Below are 14,225 nucleotides of genomic sequence, written 5' to 3' on the forward strand. Positions count from 1 at the left end.
CCCTTCCCACTAGGGGCATCAGAAGTGAAGGAAAGGAAAAGGAAGCAGCCTGGTCCAACTTAGCAGCTCTATTTACATAACAGCGTCGCCCACACCCCGTGGGGTCTCTCACGGCTTCTTGGCTTTCTTCACAGAAGATGAGCTGGAGGCCGACTCCCGTCGCTTCCTCTGAGGACACACAGAAGGCATTGAGGTCAGTGACCTCCAAGGCCTGAGTCAGGCTTAGTGCATGTGTTCCATGTGCTCAGGGACAAAGACACCCACTGGTCAACCCACTCCTAGCCCTCAGTCTCAGACCCACACAGAAGTGATGATCATCCCTGCTGCAGGCACTAGAGGGAGAGGAGCCCCTACACCCATGTGCATGCGCTCACTCGCAGGGCCAAGGCATGCCTCCCAGCCTGTCCAGGCTCTTACCGAATTGGGTGTGAGGGGTGCGCCCACCACATCAATGATGGTGTCCTTGGGGTCAGGGCCAAGTCCTGGTTCAGTCACTGCTGGCTCAGCAGAGGCTGGGCCTGGGCCTGATGCTGGTGTGGCAGGGCCCCCCAGCACACCTGCCCGGGCCAGTGCCTCGTGACGGTGCCGCAGCATTTGCAGCTCATACTCGCAGTTGGCACAGGCCTGCTTGAGCTCGTACAGCAGCACCAGGTCGCTCCGCAGCTCGTTGAACATGTGCACCAGCTCCTCCGTAGGTGTCGGGCTCAGCTCTGCAGGCAGGTGGCGGGCAGCACAGGGGCAGAGCCCAGGTGTGGTAGAGGGCCAGCCAGGTGAACTCCCCTCCCCCTACCCAGCCTTTATCCACAGCCTCGGGTGGGTACACCCTGTGGGGCCCAGTCCCCACACTCACCCACACCAAGCTCCAGCAGCATCTGTTCCAGGGCCTTGATCTTCTTCTGTCCCACAGAGCTGGGCAGCTTCATCTGCAATGAAAGCTGGCAAGCTAAGCCTCTCCCAGCCACAAGAGGCTTAGGATGAAGGGGACAAAAGGCAGTGGGAAAGAGGTGTGGAAGAGACGGTAACACATGGAGGTTAACTATGGGCCAGAAGAGGAAATAGCCAGGAAGCTGAATACAGTGAAAGCTGTGACCTTAGCCTGGCCACATCATTGAGATCCTGGCAAGGCCACCTCTGTCTGCAGCAATCTCTGCTACCATTCCATCCCCACCTGCCTTCAGCGTTTGGGCCACACGGAGCCCAGAGCAGAGCCCAGGGCCCAAACATGCTAAAGGAGGTGACTCACGTACCCGTTGGCTCCGCAGCGTGACACCTGCAGACTTGAAGTCTGGAAACTTGATGCCTGCAGTCTCAGGAACAGCCTGGGGGAGAAGGCATTATGGAGATCAAGGTGTCACAGGGAGAGCCCAGGGTTAGTCCCAGCACCCCATCAGCACTGGGTGCTCTCAGAACCCTCCACTCGGGGTGGGGCCTTGTGCCAGGTGACCCTTCCACCCTGAGCTGGGCTGGCTGAGCCTCCGCACCGGCTTCTCAGCCTCCTTTTTCTGGGGTAGCTTCTTCTTGGGGGCTTTGCGTTCCGTGCGCCGCTGCTCTGCAGTAGTGTCTGCTGCTGTGATCAGCTTCTGCAGGTCCTGGCTGCGTTTCTCCCGTTCCTTCTTCCGGGCCTCGATCTTGCGCAGCTCCTGTAGCAGGTACTCCTCCTCTGCCACCTGGGAAGGTGAGGGATACAAAGTGTGTGAGGGCACTTCTAGGAGTGAGGGTAGACAAGGAGGTGATGGGGTGCTGGGGTGTCTGTGAGGGAATCTGAGAAGTAAGGGATCACGAAGGAGGTGAAGGGCTATGAAAAGCAGGGGGGATGGCCCACGAGAGGTAGGAATGGGCTTGGGGCAGTTAATAGGGTATCAGTGGGAGGCAGGGGGGACCTGGGAGTGGGAGTTGAGGGGTACGGAGGATGGAGGCAATGGGCAAGGGTTTTGGGGCATGGAGGACAGGTATATGGCCTTGGGCTAACCTGCTCTGGGGTCCGGTTGTAGAGACGCTCAAGCTGTTCCTTCCGCCGTCGTTCATGCCCAGCATCAAATACTGGTATCTTAAGGTCTGTGCCTGGCACAGCCCGCACGTTAGCAAGCTTAGCACAGATGTGGTAGTACCGCTCCTTCAGGTCTTCCACAGAACGCTTCTAAGAAGCAAGACCGGGTAGAGGAATGAACATTCAGGGGCATGTGGAAGAGATGGCATAAAAGGGCCTGCTAGACCCAGAAGCTGGGCACACATGCAAATGCACAGTGGCTCACCTTGAACTGCTGGTGGTCATACCGGTCATGGATAACAACAAAACGCAGGTCAAAGCGGCGGCTGAGGTCAAAGAGGTGGTCAGTTTCTGCCTTAGTCCAAGCATCATCGTGGAGATAAAGCTGGTACTCCTGCTCTGAGTACACAGGCACCTGCACAGTCTACTGGCACAGAGGGACACAGTAGGGGCATGCCCACATCATGTCATGTCTAGCAGGCTCCAGCCCCCAGTGACCACAGCTCCTCCTGTTTGTTGCCAGCCCCTGGGCCTGTGTCCCTGCAGCGTGGAGTGAGGAAAGAACCTGTCTGCTTGACTAGAGGTCCTAGCAGGGTTTGGGACTGTAGCCTCCCCGATTCATTCCAGGAGCAACTTCACTGTCTCCAGCTCCAGAGCCTCAGTCATGGGACACACACTCCTGCCCCCATGGTTAAGGTGAGGGGCCCACATGTAAGTGCTTCTGTGGAGTCCAAAGGTCAACTCTGGAGTAGGATAGATGGCTAATTACCTGGAGAAAGGCCCAGCAGCCCCTAGTCCATATAATTCTTGTCTGAAGCACTACTGCCACCCAGTGGGGACAGTGGGACTTGCTACTCCCCCAGAGTTTGCCAAGGTCAGGCATCTCTACAGAATCTGGGCCTGAATCCTACTCCCAACATAGGCAGCCCTGCCAATGCCCCTTCCTCCCTTCTCCCATACCCACAATCCTACAGACCTCCCCCAGAGACAAACAGCACTACCACCAGCTGGGTCTGTCAGAGACCCAAGGAAGGAGTCAATGCTAGACTAGATCAGGAAAGTCTCCTCTCAGTTAAAGACCACAACCAGCTCCAAAACTGGTCGCCTTTTGGACATCTCCTACTGGAGGTCCCCCATGTACCTCAAACTTATCTCAGTACTGAACTCTTGGCCCTCCCTCAAACATTATCTTCTCCAGTCCAGATTTCAGTCAATATCACCATCACCCAACCCAGCTGCTCAAGCCAGAAACCTGGGAGGCATCTTAATTCCTATCTTTCCCCTTGACTCCCAACTCCTCTTGACCAAATCTGTGGCTTTTACCTCCAAAATTTCTGTCTCTGTTGCCACTTCCCAGTCCAGCCTACCTGTCACTTGGCTGGATCAGAGAAATAGCCTCCCTGCTGATCTCTGCCCTCATTCAATCCTCCTCCAATCAATTCTCCATCTGCAGCTAAGGTGATCTCTTTGAACAGTGCTACTTAAAGGATAGTCTGCAAACCAAGTGCTGTTTACACTTACCCCTGGTCTACGATGAGAATGGAAACAAAGTAGACACTGAAAAACTACCTAACAATTTTACAGTAATTGTATGCTGTTGAATCTAATATGAGGAAACATGAACTTGTATTTTGTCTTTATAATTTTATTATCTTTATCAGTCTCTGATGGATTGGAAATAAAAACAGAAAAATGTCCTTCACCACAGATGATTTGAGACACACTGTCCTAGTGTTCCAGAATATGTATCTTATCATTACCCCCAACTATCCCTTATTAAAATCCTCAGAGGCTCTCCATCTCAGATAAAGCATCTTCTAGATAATTCACAAACTCCTCAAGAGCAAGTGTTGTCCAGTTCATCTCCCACCTTTAGGACTCAGCACACTGTATGTATCAGTGTCTACCAAATCAATTAATGAACATGCAAATAAATGACCTGGCCTCCTCCCACAGCCACTGTCCCTCATGAACCCTAAATTGCAGCCAAATGACTAGCAGTTTCTAGAACATAGCAGACTTCCCCCTTGACCTCTGCTCTTGCCTGAAATGCCTTCCACTTCCACATTCCTTCTACCTAGATAACTTTCTCAACCTTTCGAGCTCTCAGGCATCATCTCCTCTGGGAAGTCTCTCTGGTTTGCCAGGTTTGGTTACGTATTTCTCCTATGCATTTTAATTTAACTAAAAAACAAACCAACAACTCATGACCAGCTGCAGTGGCTCACGCCTGTAATCCCAACACTTTGGGAGGCTGAGGTGGGCAGATCGCTTGAGCCCAAGAGTTTGAGACCAGCCTGGGAAACATGGTGAAACCCGGTCTCTAAGAAACAACACAAAAATTAGCCAGGCATTTTGGTACATGCCAGTGGTCCCAGCTACTTGGGAGGCTGAGGTGGGAGGATCGCTTGAGCCCTGGAGGTGGAGGATGCAATGAGCTGAGATCACACCACTGTACTCCAGCCTGGCCGACAAAAAGAGACCCTGTCTCAAAGAAGAAGAAGAAGAAGAAAAAAAAAACCCTCAGGAACTGTGCAGCCAGTCCTCTCAAGTAGCTCATAGTCAAGTCAGGAAGACATTTTTTCATTCATTCAACAAATATTTACCATGGGCCTGCAATACCTACGCTGGAGACACAGTGCTGCATATGACAGGCAGGGGTCTTAGCCTCTCAGAGCTCATACTGCAGCTGAAAGAATAATTTTGGTACCATGTGGGAAGTTTGATACACAGAATATAACAAGTGACACTCCACCCTGGGGACAAAGATTGGTTAGAAAAGAAGTAAATGAGGCTTTCAGGCTCTAAGTCTAGGCTATTCCAGGCTGCAGCAGCTGTGAGGCCACACTGTACAATGACTTAAGTAATGGACTAGGAAACCTCGCCCAATCTAGCTCTGCATCTCACTGGCTGGGTGAGTCTGGGAAGGTCCTGCTCTGCTGAGCTACAGTAATCTAGACCAGAGATAACTCAGCTTGGACTAGGGGGCTGGCATAAGGGATGAAGAATATAGTCAGAGATGTGATTTATTATGGAAAAAGAATCAACAGGACTCAATAAATAGATGTGTCACTGGCATCTAGCTCAAACGCTGTGCGCATTCTGAGAGGCCTCCCTGACCATCCTAAGGTAGGACCCCCGCCACACACCTACAACTTCACTCTTTATCTCACTTCATACCCATTCAAATCCTGGTTCATGTTATTGATGGCTCTTATTTGAAAGACTTCAATCTATTTCCTTACATGTTTGTTTTCCCTACCTTTTTTGTCCTGCTACTGATTTAAATATTGTGAGCACTAAGGGAGAAGACTAAGTCAAGGACGATCCCCCAAGTTTTTGGTTTGGGCAACTGGGTGGAAGATGGTGCCATTCACTAAGATGGGGAACAGATTTGGGACTGACAGAGGGAACATGATGAGTTCTGTTCAGAGTACCTACCTGATGTAAGGTACCTGTGGGGCATTCAGAAAGAGATAGTAAATGACTAGATGCGAAGGAACCACTGCTCTGGATTGGTGACGTGTAGAGAGGGTAACTGAAGCCACAGTGTTCATACTAAGAAAGTATAGAGCAAGAAGAGTAGAGTACCCAGGATACAGCTCTGAGGAACCGCAACATTTGAAAGACCAAGAAAAGCCATGAAAAACCAGAGCAGGTCCGGGAAAGAACAGGATCCCCTGGGCAGAAAAGACCCATGGAGTCCTACTCTGCATGCATTTGCCATGAGGACTGGGTGGGTGATCACAGTTGGGCATGAGCATGTCCCTGGAGCCAACCCTAGGAGACTGGAGAGCTTGCACAAATGGCTCAAAGTGGGAGGGCAACCTTGGCCTGTGTCCAAATGAAGGTAGCTCACCTTATTGAACCTGGCAAAGGGATAGTCCTTGCCCTCCTCCGCTGCACGTCGCCAGTGGAAGAACATTGCTCCGTCCTTGCGGGCTGGGTTGGTGAATGGCATCCACTTCCAAGGCCGCACCTTCTTGGAGCCCAACTTGGCCTTCACTGTACGGTATCCCTGACCAGTGTCACTGGGTAGCAATGGGGGTGCATCCCTGGCAGTGAGGTTTAGGGAGATGGGAGGTTAGAATCAGAAGGTGTGTTAAAGAGATTTGTGTCCCAGGGAGCTGATCTACCCTGCCCTATAGCAAGAAAGTCATGACCTGGAGCAAGAGATTTCTGGTCCTCCTGCATCCTGCTAAGCAAGCAGGAGCCCTGGCTGGGGAGGAGAGAATTGGAAGAGAAAACTAGGAGTTAGGGGCATGGCAGGTGAATCAGGGGCCAAAACCTGGGGGACTTGGGATTCCAATACTTGCTTCTTGTCAGAGTAGAGCAAGGCATAGACTTCCCGGTGCATGCCCTCCGGCCTCTTGAAAGTCAATGTCTCAGAGGACTTCTTGGATTTTTTCTGAGGAAGGAAACCACAGAAAGGAACCACAGCCTAGACTCCCTTTCCTGAAAATTCTTTAGTCCAGCTCAATCCCTGAAAAAACCAGCACCTACAGGGTCAATGACAGGCAAACTGACACACTGTAAAGGCACAGAAACCCCACTCCCAGGGACACTACCCTACCCCAAAATCAGAGCAGTCCCCTCCCCATTCCACCAACTCTCAGACTGTTACAGTGTCTTGATTTCTCCCCAACAATATCTTGCAGCAAAAATCACACTTGCCTGGTCCTCTCGTCTCTCAGAGGTGTCATACCCTTTTGGTCCCACTGTCTCCCACGACGTCCCACCTCCTCCCTCCCATCAAGGATGACACACATTCTGTGTCCTGTTATGTCACCCCTTTTATTGCCCAACTCACTGTAAGTGTAGCACCCATTCCTTGCCCCATCTCTCTTCTGTTGTCACTCCTCCCCATCTTCACTCCCCTACTCTCCCCTAGCCAGTGCTTTCAGGTGCCCCTGCTACCTTGTCCGGGTTGATAATGTCCTTCTTGCTGATGGTCCCAGAGGCTGCATCCCCTTCTGGACCCCCGAGTTCTAGAATGTCCCGTACATCCGCACCCGTAGCCATCGCGCCTGAGAGATGGGGGAGCCACCGGAGGTCAAGGGTCACTGCCTGAGGGAGGACCAGGCCCAGGTCAGGGGGTGGGGCCAATCCAGAGCCAAGCGAGGTGAAGAGGCGGGCCAAGAGGACGAGGGTGGTCCAGGTCAGGTCGGGGTTCTGCCTGTGTCCCACCGCTTGGATGTTCCTAACTGCCCCTTCAGCCACCTGGGCCCTCGAACCTCCGCACCCGTGTCCAGCGGCTGCAGCCCCCACTACCACTCCCCCGTCCCCGCAAAGCCGCGAGAGAAACTTCCGGCGGTGCTCATTCGAAACGCGGTCGACAGAAACGCTTCCGGTCGGTGTTGTAGGAAACGGAGCCGACTTGGCAACCGAGGGTGAAAGCTACTGGCCGTGCTAAGCTTGCCACCGTTTGGTTCCCCCGCGAGCCTGTTCTCATTGGTGCACTGCCTGCTTTCTGGCATTTTCCCTCTACGATGCTCCGTTGCATCTCAGGCAATGAAAAGAGATACCAGAACTTTGTGACTTTGGGAAGTAACTTAATTTCTCTGGGCTTTTTTCTTCATTTGCAGAATGGAAATTGTATTGGCACCTGTGTAAATGAAATACCAAGAATTCATGTAAAACATTAGCACAGTGCCTGGGACATTTACTGTTTTTTTATTAAATGAGTTAATGATTTGAATTGACCCCCTTCATTAAGTGCTACTATGTACTCCGCACTGTGCTAAGCTTGAAGGTGAAGAGATAAACTTCAAACTGTGATAAGCTTGAGGGTGAAGAAATAAAGGCAGAGCTTCCTAGGGCGGCTGCCAAAATGGAGTAAGGTGTGGGCCCTCATTTGAACCTCCTCTGATGGAGATATCTGTGGGTTGTGGCCTCGTGGGGCTTTCCTGGAGGCCAGCTTCGTGGAACTTCACTAGTATAGGAGCTAGCTGCACTCTTTGGGTTACAAAGAAGCCCAAAACACAGCCTCAAGCAGGAAGCAGCTTAGAAGTATCCTTCAAGGGAATAAACCTGGGGATCTTCCTGGAAAGAGAGAGACAGACAGGAGGTCCTGAGGAAGGGCAGAAGGGACAAGGAAAGCAGCTCCCAGCTTCAGCAGTCTGCAAACCAGCCTGTCAATTTGAAGGACACATAGCCTGGGGGATAGGGTGGGGCTTGTTAAGGCATTAAGAAGGCCAGACCCAAAGTCAAGACCTGCCAAAGATCCCAGCAGGGACTAGAGGAGCGGACAGTTTGCACAAGTTAGCTATAAGTGTTGTAGCCTCTTCTGGCCTGGAGAAGACAAGGGGATGCAACAACTGTAGCCACAAGCCTGACTAGGCCCCAAAACTTTGGAGAACCAGGCCTGGAGGTACATACCTGTTCCTGGGCTTCATTCCTGGATGGATCCACTGAGCTCCAGTTTCCAGAGGAGGCCACAGTCTTACAGCAGAAATTGTCCACAGGGTAAGGAAATGGTCCTTGGAGCCAGAAGGGGACAGAGCAATTGGCTGCCTGAAACACTTGACCCTAGTTGTAGTTAATTAATTGTGTAATTATTTGTTTAATATATATCTCTAATAGACTCATTTCTGTGAAGACAGGGATCACAGTACATAAATGAATGTATGTGCCAGGCACTGTTCTAGACTCTGGGCATGCAGTGGGTGAACGAGATACAAATAGCTACTGGTGGAGCTTATATTTAGTGGAGACGGAGAAACACCAAGCAAATAGACAGTAAAATTGATAATATAAGTTTTGATGGCAACAAGAGCTAGGAAGGAAATGAAATAGAGCGATGGGATGGAGAACTGCTTTCCATAGTCTGGTCAGGGAAAGTTAGTGGTCTCTCTCTTTTTATAAATGTGTATATGCATAGAAAAAATTCTGGAAAGGACTAAACCAAAATGATTCCGTCAGTTGTTTATATCTGGCAATTTATATTTTCTATACTTTCTATAATGAATGTGTACCTCTTCTATAATAAAAGGAAGGAACGAAGGGAAGGAGGAAAGGAAGAAGGAAAGACAGGCAGACTGTGTGTTGTGGAAGGTGGACCAGGCCAGAGTTTAGGAGACTAGAGGGCAGTTTTTTGGGGTTTTTTTTTTTTTTTTTTTTTTTGGCTATTTTGCTGTCATTTGCTGAGGGAGGTTAAAGTCTCCAACTATGATTGTGGAATTGTCCCTCCCTTCTTTCCTTCCTTCCTTCCTTCCTCCCTCCCTCCCTCCTTCCTTTCTTCCTTCCTTCTCTCTTTTTTTTCTGAGACAGGATCTCTGTTGCCCAGGCTGGAGTGCAGTGGCGTGATCTTAGCTCATTGCATTCTCCAACTCCCTGGGCTCAGGTGATCCTCCTACCTCAGCTTCTCAAGTAGCTGGGACTGCAGGCATGCACCACTACACACGGCTTTAGATATTGGGTTCACTGTGTTGCCCAGGCTGGTCTCGAACTCCTGGGCTCAAACGATCCGCCCACTTCAGCCTCCCAAAGTGCTGGGATTACAGGCATGAGCCACCATGCCCAGCTTGTCTATTTCTTTAATTCTATTGTTGCTCCGTATATTTTGAAACTCTGTTATTGGGCACATGCACATTTATAATTGTTATGTCTTCCTGGTGAACTGACCTCTTTATGAAATATTCATCTTTATCTCTGGCTTTGTCTTGAAGTGTACTTTATCAATAACTACTCTAGCCTGTGTAAGCTTATTGTTTGCATGGTATATCGTCTTCTTCCATTTTCTTTCAACTTATATGTTACGTTTAAAGTACAGATATTTGAGTTTTGCTTTAAAACAAACAAACAACAACAACAAAAAAAACAATTTGCACAATCTCTGCCTCTTGAGCCCACAGTGTTGGTTGAGGAATGGATGGCAAAGGAGGAAATGCTTGGGCTGGGTCTCATTTGTATCCTTTCTACTTGATGATAGAGTGCTGTTTACAGATTTCCTAGTGGATCAAAATAGTTTTCAGGCAATCTGGGCACGGTAGCTCACGCCTGTAATCCCAGCACTTTGGGAGGCTGAGGTGGGCGGATCACGAGGTCAGAAGTTCGAGACCAGCCTGACCAACATGGTGAAACCCTGTCTCTACTAAAAATACAAAAAAACACAACAACAACAAAAAACATCTGGGCATGGTGGTGAGCACCTGTAATCCCAGCTACTCAGGAGACTGAGGCAGGAGAATCGCTTGAACCCGGGAGGCAGAGGTTGCAGTGAGCCGAGATTGTGCCATTGCACTCCAGCCTGGGCAACAGAGTCAGACTCTCTCTCAAAAAAAAAAATTGTTTGCAGGCTGTGAGGTCAGTTCAGTTTGCAAGGCAGCCTGGTTGTCCCATGGACAAGCATTCACTGTCTGTCAGGGCCCAGGAGCGAGTCGAAGCTCTTTCTCAAAGGAAGATCAGTTATTTTCCAGAGGGCATGGCTTTCTTGACAAATCTCAGAGGCTTCTGCAGTGTTCCTCCTGGGCTTGCAATAGACTCTATCAGCATAGTGATCTAAGCATGATTGGATCTGGTGGGTCATGCAGGCCAGGGGGCGTATTGACTTACCTTGCAGCCTAGACCAATTCAAGAATTTCCCTTACTCAGATTTCCTCTGAATGCTGACAGCCTTTCAGGTTACTGAGTAAATGTATGAGTGTACGACACTTAAAGATGATGTATGTTGCCCCCAAATTCTGAGAAAGGCACCAAGTACCATATTTCAACTCATCTAAGATGCCATCGGCCAGGCGCGGTGGCTCACGCCTGTAATCCCAGCACTTTGGGAGGCCGAGGCGGGTGGATCACGAGGTTGGGAGATCGAGACCATCCTGGCTAACACAGTGAAACCCCGTCACTACTAAAAATACAAAAAAATTAGCCGGGCGTAGTGGCGGGCACCTGTAGTCCCAGCTACTCGGGAGGCTGAGGCAGGAGAATAGCATGAACCCGGGAGGTGGAGCTTGCAGTGAACCGAGATCGCGCCACTGCACTCCAGCCTGGGCGACAGAGTAAGACTCCATCTCAAAAAAAAAAAAAAAAAGATGCCATCAACTGTAAGGCGCATCTTCATTTATGTTCCACTATGAAAGAACGTTTTTAAAAACACCATCAGACCAGGCATGGTGGCTCATGCCTGTAATCCCAACACCCTAGAAGGCTGAGGCAGGAGGATCACTTAAGGCCAAGAGTTTGAGACCAGCTGGGCAACACAGTGAGACCCCATCTCTACAAAAAAATAAAAATAAAAATAAAAAAATTAGCCAGGCGCAGAGGTGTGCACTTGTGGCCCCAGCTACATGGGAGGCTGAGGCAGGGAGATCTCTTGAGCCCAGGATGTCAAGGCTGCAGTGAGCCATGTTCATGCCACTGCACTCCAGCCTGGGTGACTGAGCAAGACCCTGTCTCAAAAAAAAAAAGAAAAAAAGAAAAAGAAAAGAAAGAGAAAAAAAACCCACCATCAATTAAGCCATGATTACCATTAATTATAAGATGCATTGCCATTTCAGAGATGTTAAAATGGGGGACAGGGTATGATAACAACCTTGCGAATATACTAAATGCCACTGAATTGTTCACTTTAATTTTACGTTAGGTAGATTTCATGTCAATAAATTATTTTTTAATGTGAAAAATATGCATCTTAGAAACTATAGCATATAGTATTATTCCTCTTTGTATGTTTGCAGGGTGTAAGGTGAAGCAACTTGTTCTGAGGGAACATTGTGACATATCCTAGAACACTGGACCTCCAGAAACATGACTGAGTTGTGTTTTCATGGGCTTTGTAGTTTGTTCTTCAGTGTACCTGGGGGATTGTCTCCAGGACCCCTGTGTATACACAAATCCATGCATACTCAAGTCCTGCAGTTGGCCCTGCAGAACCCGTGCAGGCCGGGCACGGTGGCTCATGCCTGTAATCCCAGCACTTTGGGGGCCGGGGCAAGTGGATCATGAGGTCAACAGATCGAGACCATCCTGGCCAACATGGTGAAACCCCGTCTCTACTAAAAATTTTTAAAAATTTTGATTTTTTTGGTTACATGTACCTGTAGTCCCAGCTACTTGGGAGGCTGAGGCAGGAGAATTGCTTGAACCCAGGAGGCAGAGGTAGCAGTGAGCCGAGATTGCGCCACTGCACTCTAGCGTGGCAATAGAGTGAGACTCCATCTCAAAGAAACAAACAAACAAAAAACAAAAGAACCCATGCATAAGTAGACACCTGCAGTTCAAACCCGTGTATTCAAGGGTCCACCGTACTTTATGTCAGTGAGTCTAAGTTGCTTTGACCCTAGTGCATTCTTGATTTACCAGAAGGTGTCGGAACTATCACTTGTATTTCCTCCTGCTGACAGTGATTTTAAGAAGTCATGCATTAGCCACATCAGGGGAAGAGGAGCCATTTCTGCTGGCAGGAGAGAGGCTCAAGAGGGTAGAATCTGGGATGGCCTGAGTTATCTAAATGCCTTCTTTTCTGATCAGTACCCCAGCATTCACATGAGAGACCTGGCAGTGTGTGAATTTCACCCATATTGTGCTACAGCGATTATCAGTATCACATTTCAAATTTCAGTTCCAGCTATAATCAGCTCCATGACTGCAAGAGATAAAGTATTTTTATCATACACATAGAAAATCAATGATTTGAGACTTAGCTTGAGTCAAATTTTAGGGTATTGAGCCTATCAGTCTTTTTTTTTTTTCAGTCTGACCAGAATAGTTAAAAGAAACCCCTCTTCACTGCACAGTTCACAAATTCCCTCTGCCCCCACCTCCCATCAAATTCTGTGAGAAAAATTACTTGGTTCCCCAAAGTTTTGCCTTCAAGGAATCTATCATTCAGGTAATAATCAATTGAAGGTGATAATCTATTCTCTGCAAGCCAAATACTATCTTTCAGTTTAGCTAGATTTTTACTGTCCAAACCTAAATACCAAATTCATGCCTTTCTGATACCAATTCCTGTGTCAGCTACAAGTCATAGTTCTTAGTTATATTTTCCAGGAAGTACAAGCAGCCAAAATTGTTCCAAAAAGAGTTGGAGAACCAGATAGAACAACAACCATAGAAAAACAAGAATGAGTTACAATTTTGAAAGGTAACCGACTGAAAATTATAAATGGGTGGGTTCTATTTGACCTTCAAGTAACAGATTATTGTTAATTCAAGTCAACTTTATTTATTTATTTATTTATTTATTTATTGAGATGGAGTCTCGCTCTGTTGCCCAGGCTGGAGCCCAGTGGTGCGATCTCGGTTCACTGCAACCTCCGCCTCCTGGGTTCAAGAGGTTCTCCTGCCTCAGCCTCCCGAGTAGCTGGGATTATAGATGCCTGCCAACACGCCCAGCTAATTTTTGTATTTTTAGTAGAGACGGAGCTTCACCATGTTGGCCAGGTTGGTCTCGAACTCCTGACCTCAAGTGATCTGCCCACCTCAGGCTCCCAAAGTTCTGGGATTATAGCCGTGAGCCACCATGCCCAGCCTATTAAAGTTAACTTTAGAGCAGCAGTCCCCAACCTTTTTGGCGCCAGGGACCGGTTTTGTGGAAGACAATTTTTCTACAGATGGATGGAAGGACGGGGTGGGGATGGTTTCAGAATGAAACTGTTCCACCTCAGATCATCATCAGGCATTAGATTCTCTTAAGGAACGCGCAACCTAGATCCCTCGCATGCGCAGTTCACAACAGGGTTCGTGCCCCTTTGAGAATGTGATGCCACTGCTGATCTGACAGGAGGTGGAGCTCAGGCAATAATGCTCGCCCGTCTGCCGGTACCAGTCCATGGCCTGAGGGTTGGGGACCCCAGCTTTAGAGCATATTAGTTAAAATTTTTCTCAGCTTATGAAAATAGCATAATATAAATACCAGAGCCTATCAAGAGGGCCTTTGAAGGATATGTAATTCTCATCTTATGTAAATTATTTAAGAAAGTAAGGGCCGGGCACAGTGGCTCACACATATATTGCCAGCACTTTGGGAGGCCGAGGCAGGAGAATCACTTGAGGCCAGGGGTTCAAGACCAACCTGGGCAACATGGCAAGACCCTGTCTCTACAAAAAGAAAAAAATGTAAAAATTAGCCAGGCATGGTGATATGCACCTCTAGTCCTAGCTACTCAGAAGGCTGAGGCAGGAGGATTGTCTGAGCCCAGGACATGGACACTGCACTCCAGGGCAACAAAGTAAGACTCTGTCAAAAAGAAAAAAAAAGAGAGAAAGAAGAAAAGAATGTAAGAAAAGATGGAATGCC

At 48.7% G+C, this 14,225-nt stretch overlaps 1 protein-coding gene across 1 annotated transcript; it reads right to left on the reverse strand.

The window, feature by feature from the left end:
• Positions 1-48: 48 nt before the first annotated feature.
• Positions 49-7,302, reverse strand: DMAP1 (DNA methyltransferase 1 associated protein 1). The gene is made up of 10 exons (XM_033226698.1): positions 6,905-7,302; positions 6,304-6,395; positions 5,847-6,042; positions 2,253-2,411; positions 1,970-2,137; positions 1,482-1,667; positions 1,248-1,319; positions 851-923; positions 418-710; positions 49-168 (listed from the first exon to the last, which is right to left on the reverse strand). The coding sequence occupies exons 1-10, from the start codon at positions 7,007-7,009 to the stop codon at positions 109-111; spliced, it is 1,404 nt and encodes a 467-aa protein (XP_033082589.1). The 5' UTR covers positions 7,010-7,302; the 3' UTR covers positions 49-108.
• Positions 7,303-14,225: the final 6,923 nt, after the last annotated feature.

The sequence above is a fragment of the Trachypithecus francoisi genome, unplaced genomic scaffold, assembly GCF_009764315.1.
Source record: "Trachypithecus francoisi isolate TF-2019V2 unplaced genomic scaffold, Tfra_2.0 Lachesis_group12, whole genome shotgun sequence".
NCBI classification, from domain to species: Eukaryota; Metazoa; Chordata; class Mammalia; order Primates; family Cercopithecidae; genus Trachypithecus; species Trachypithecus francoisi.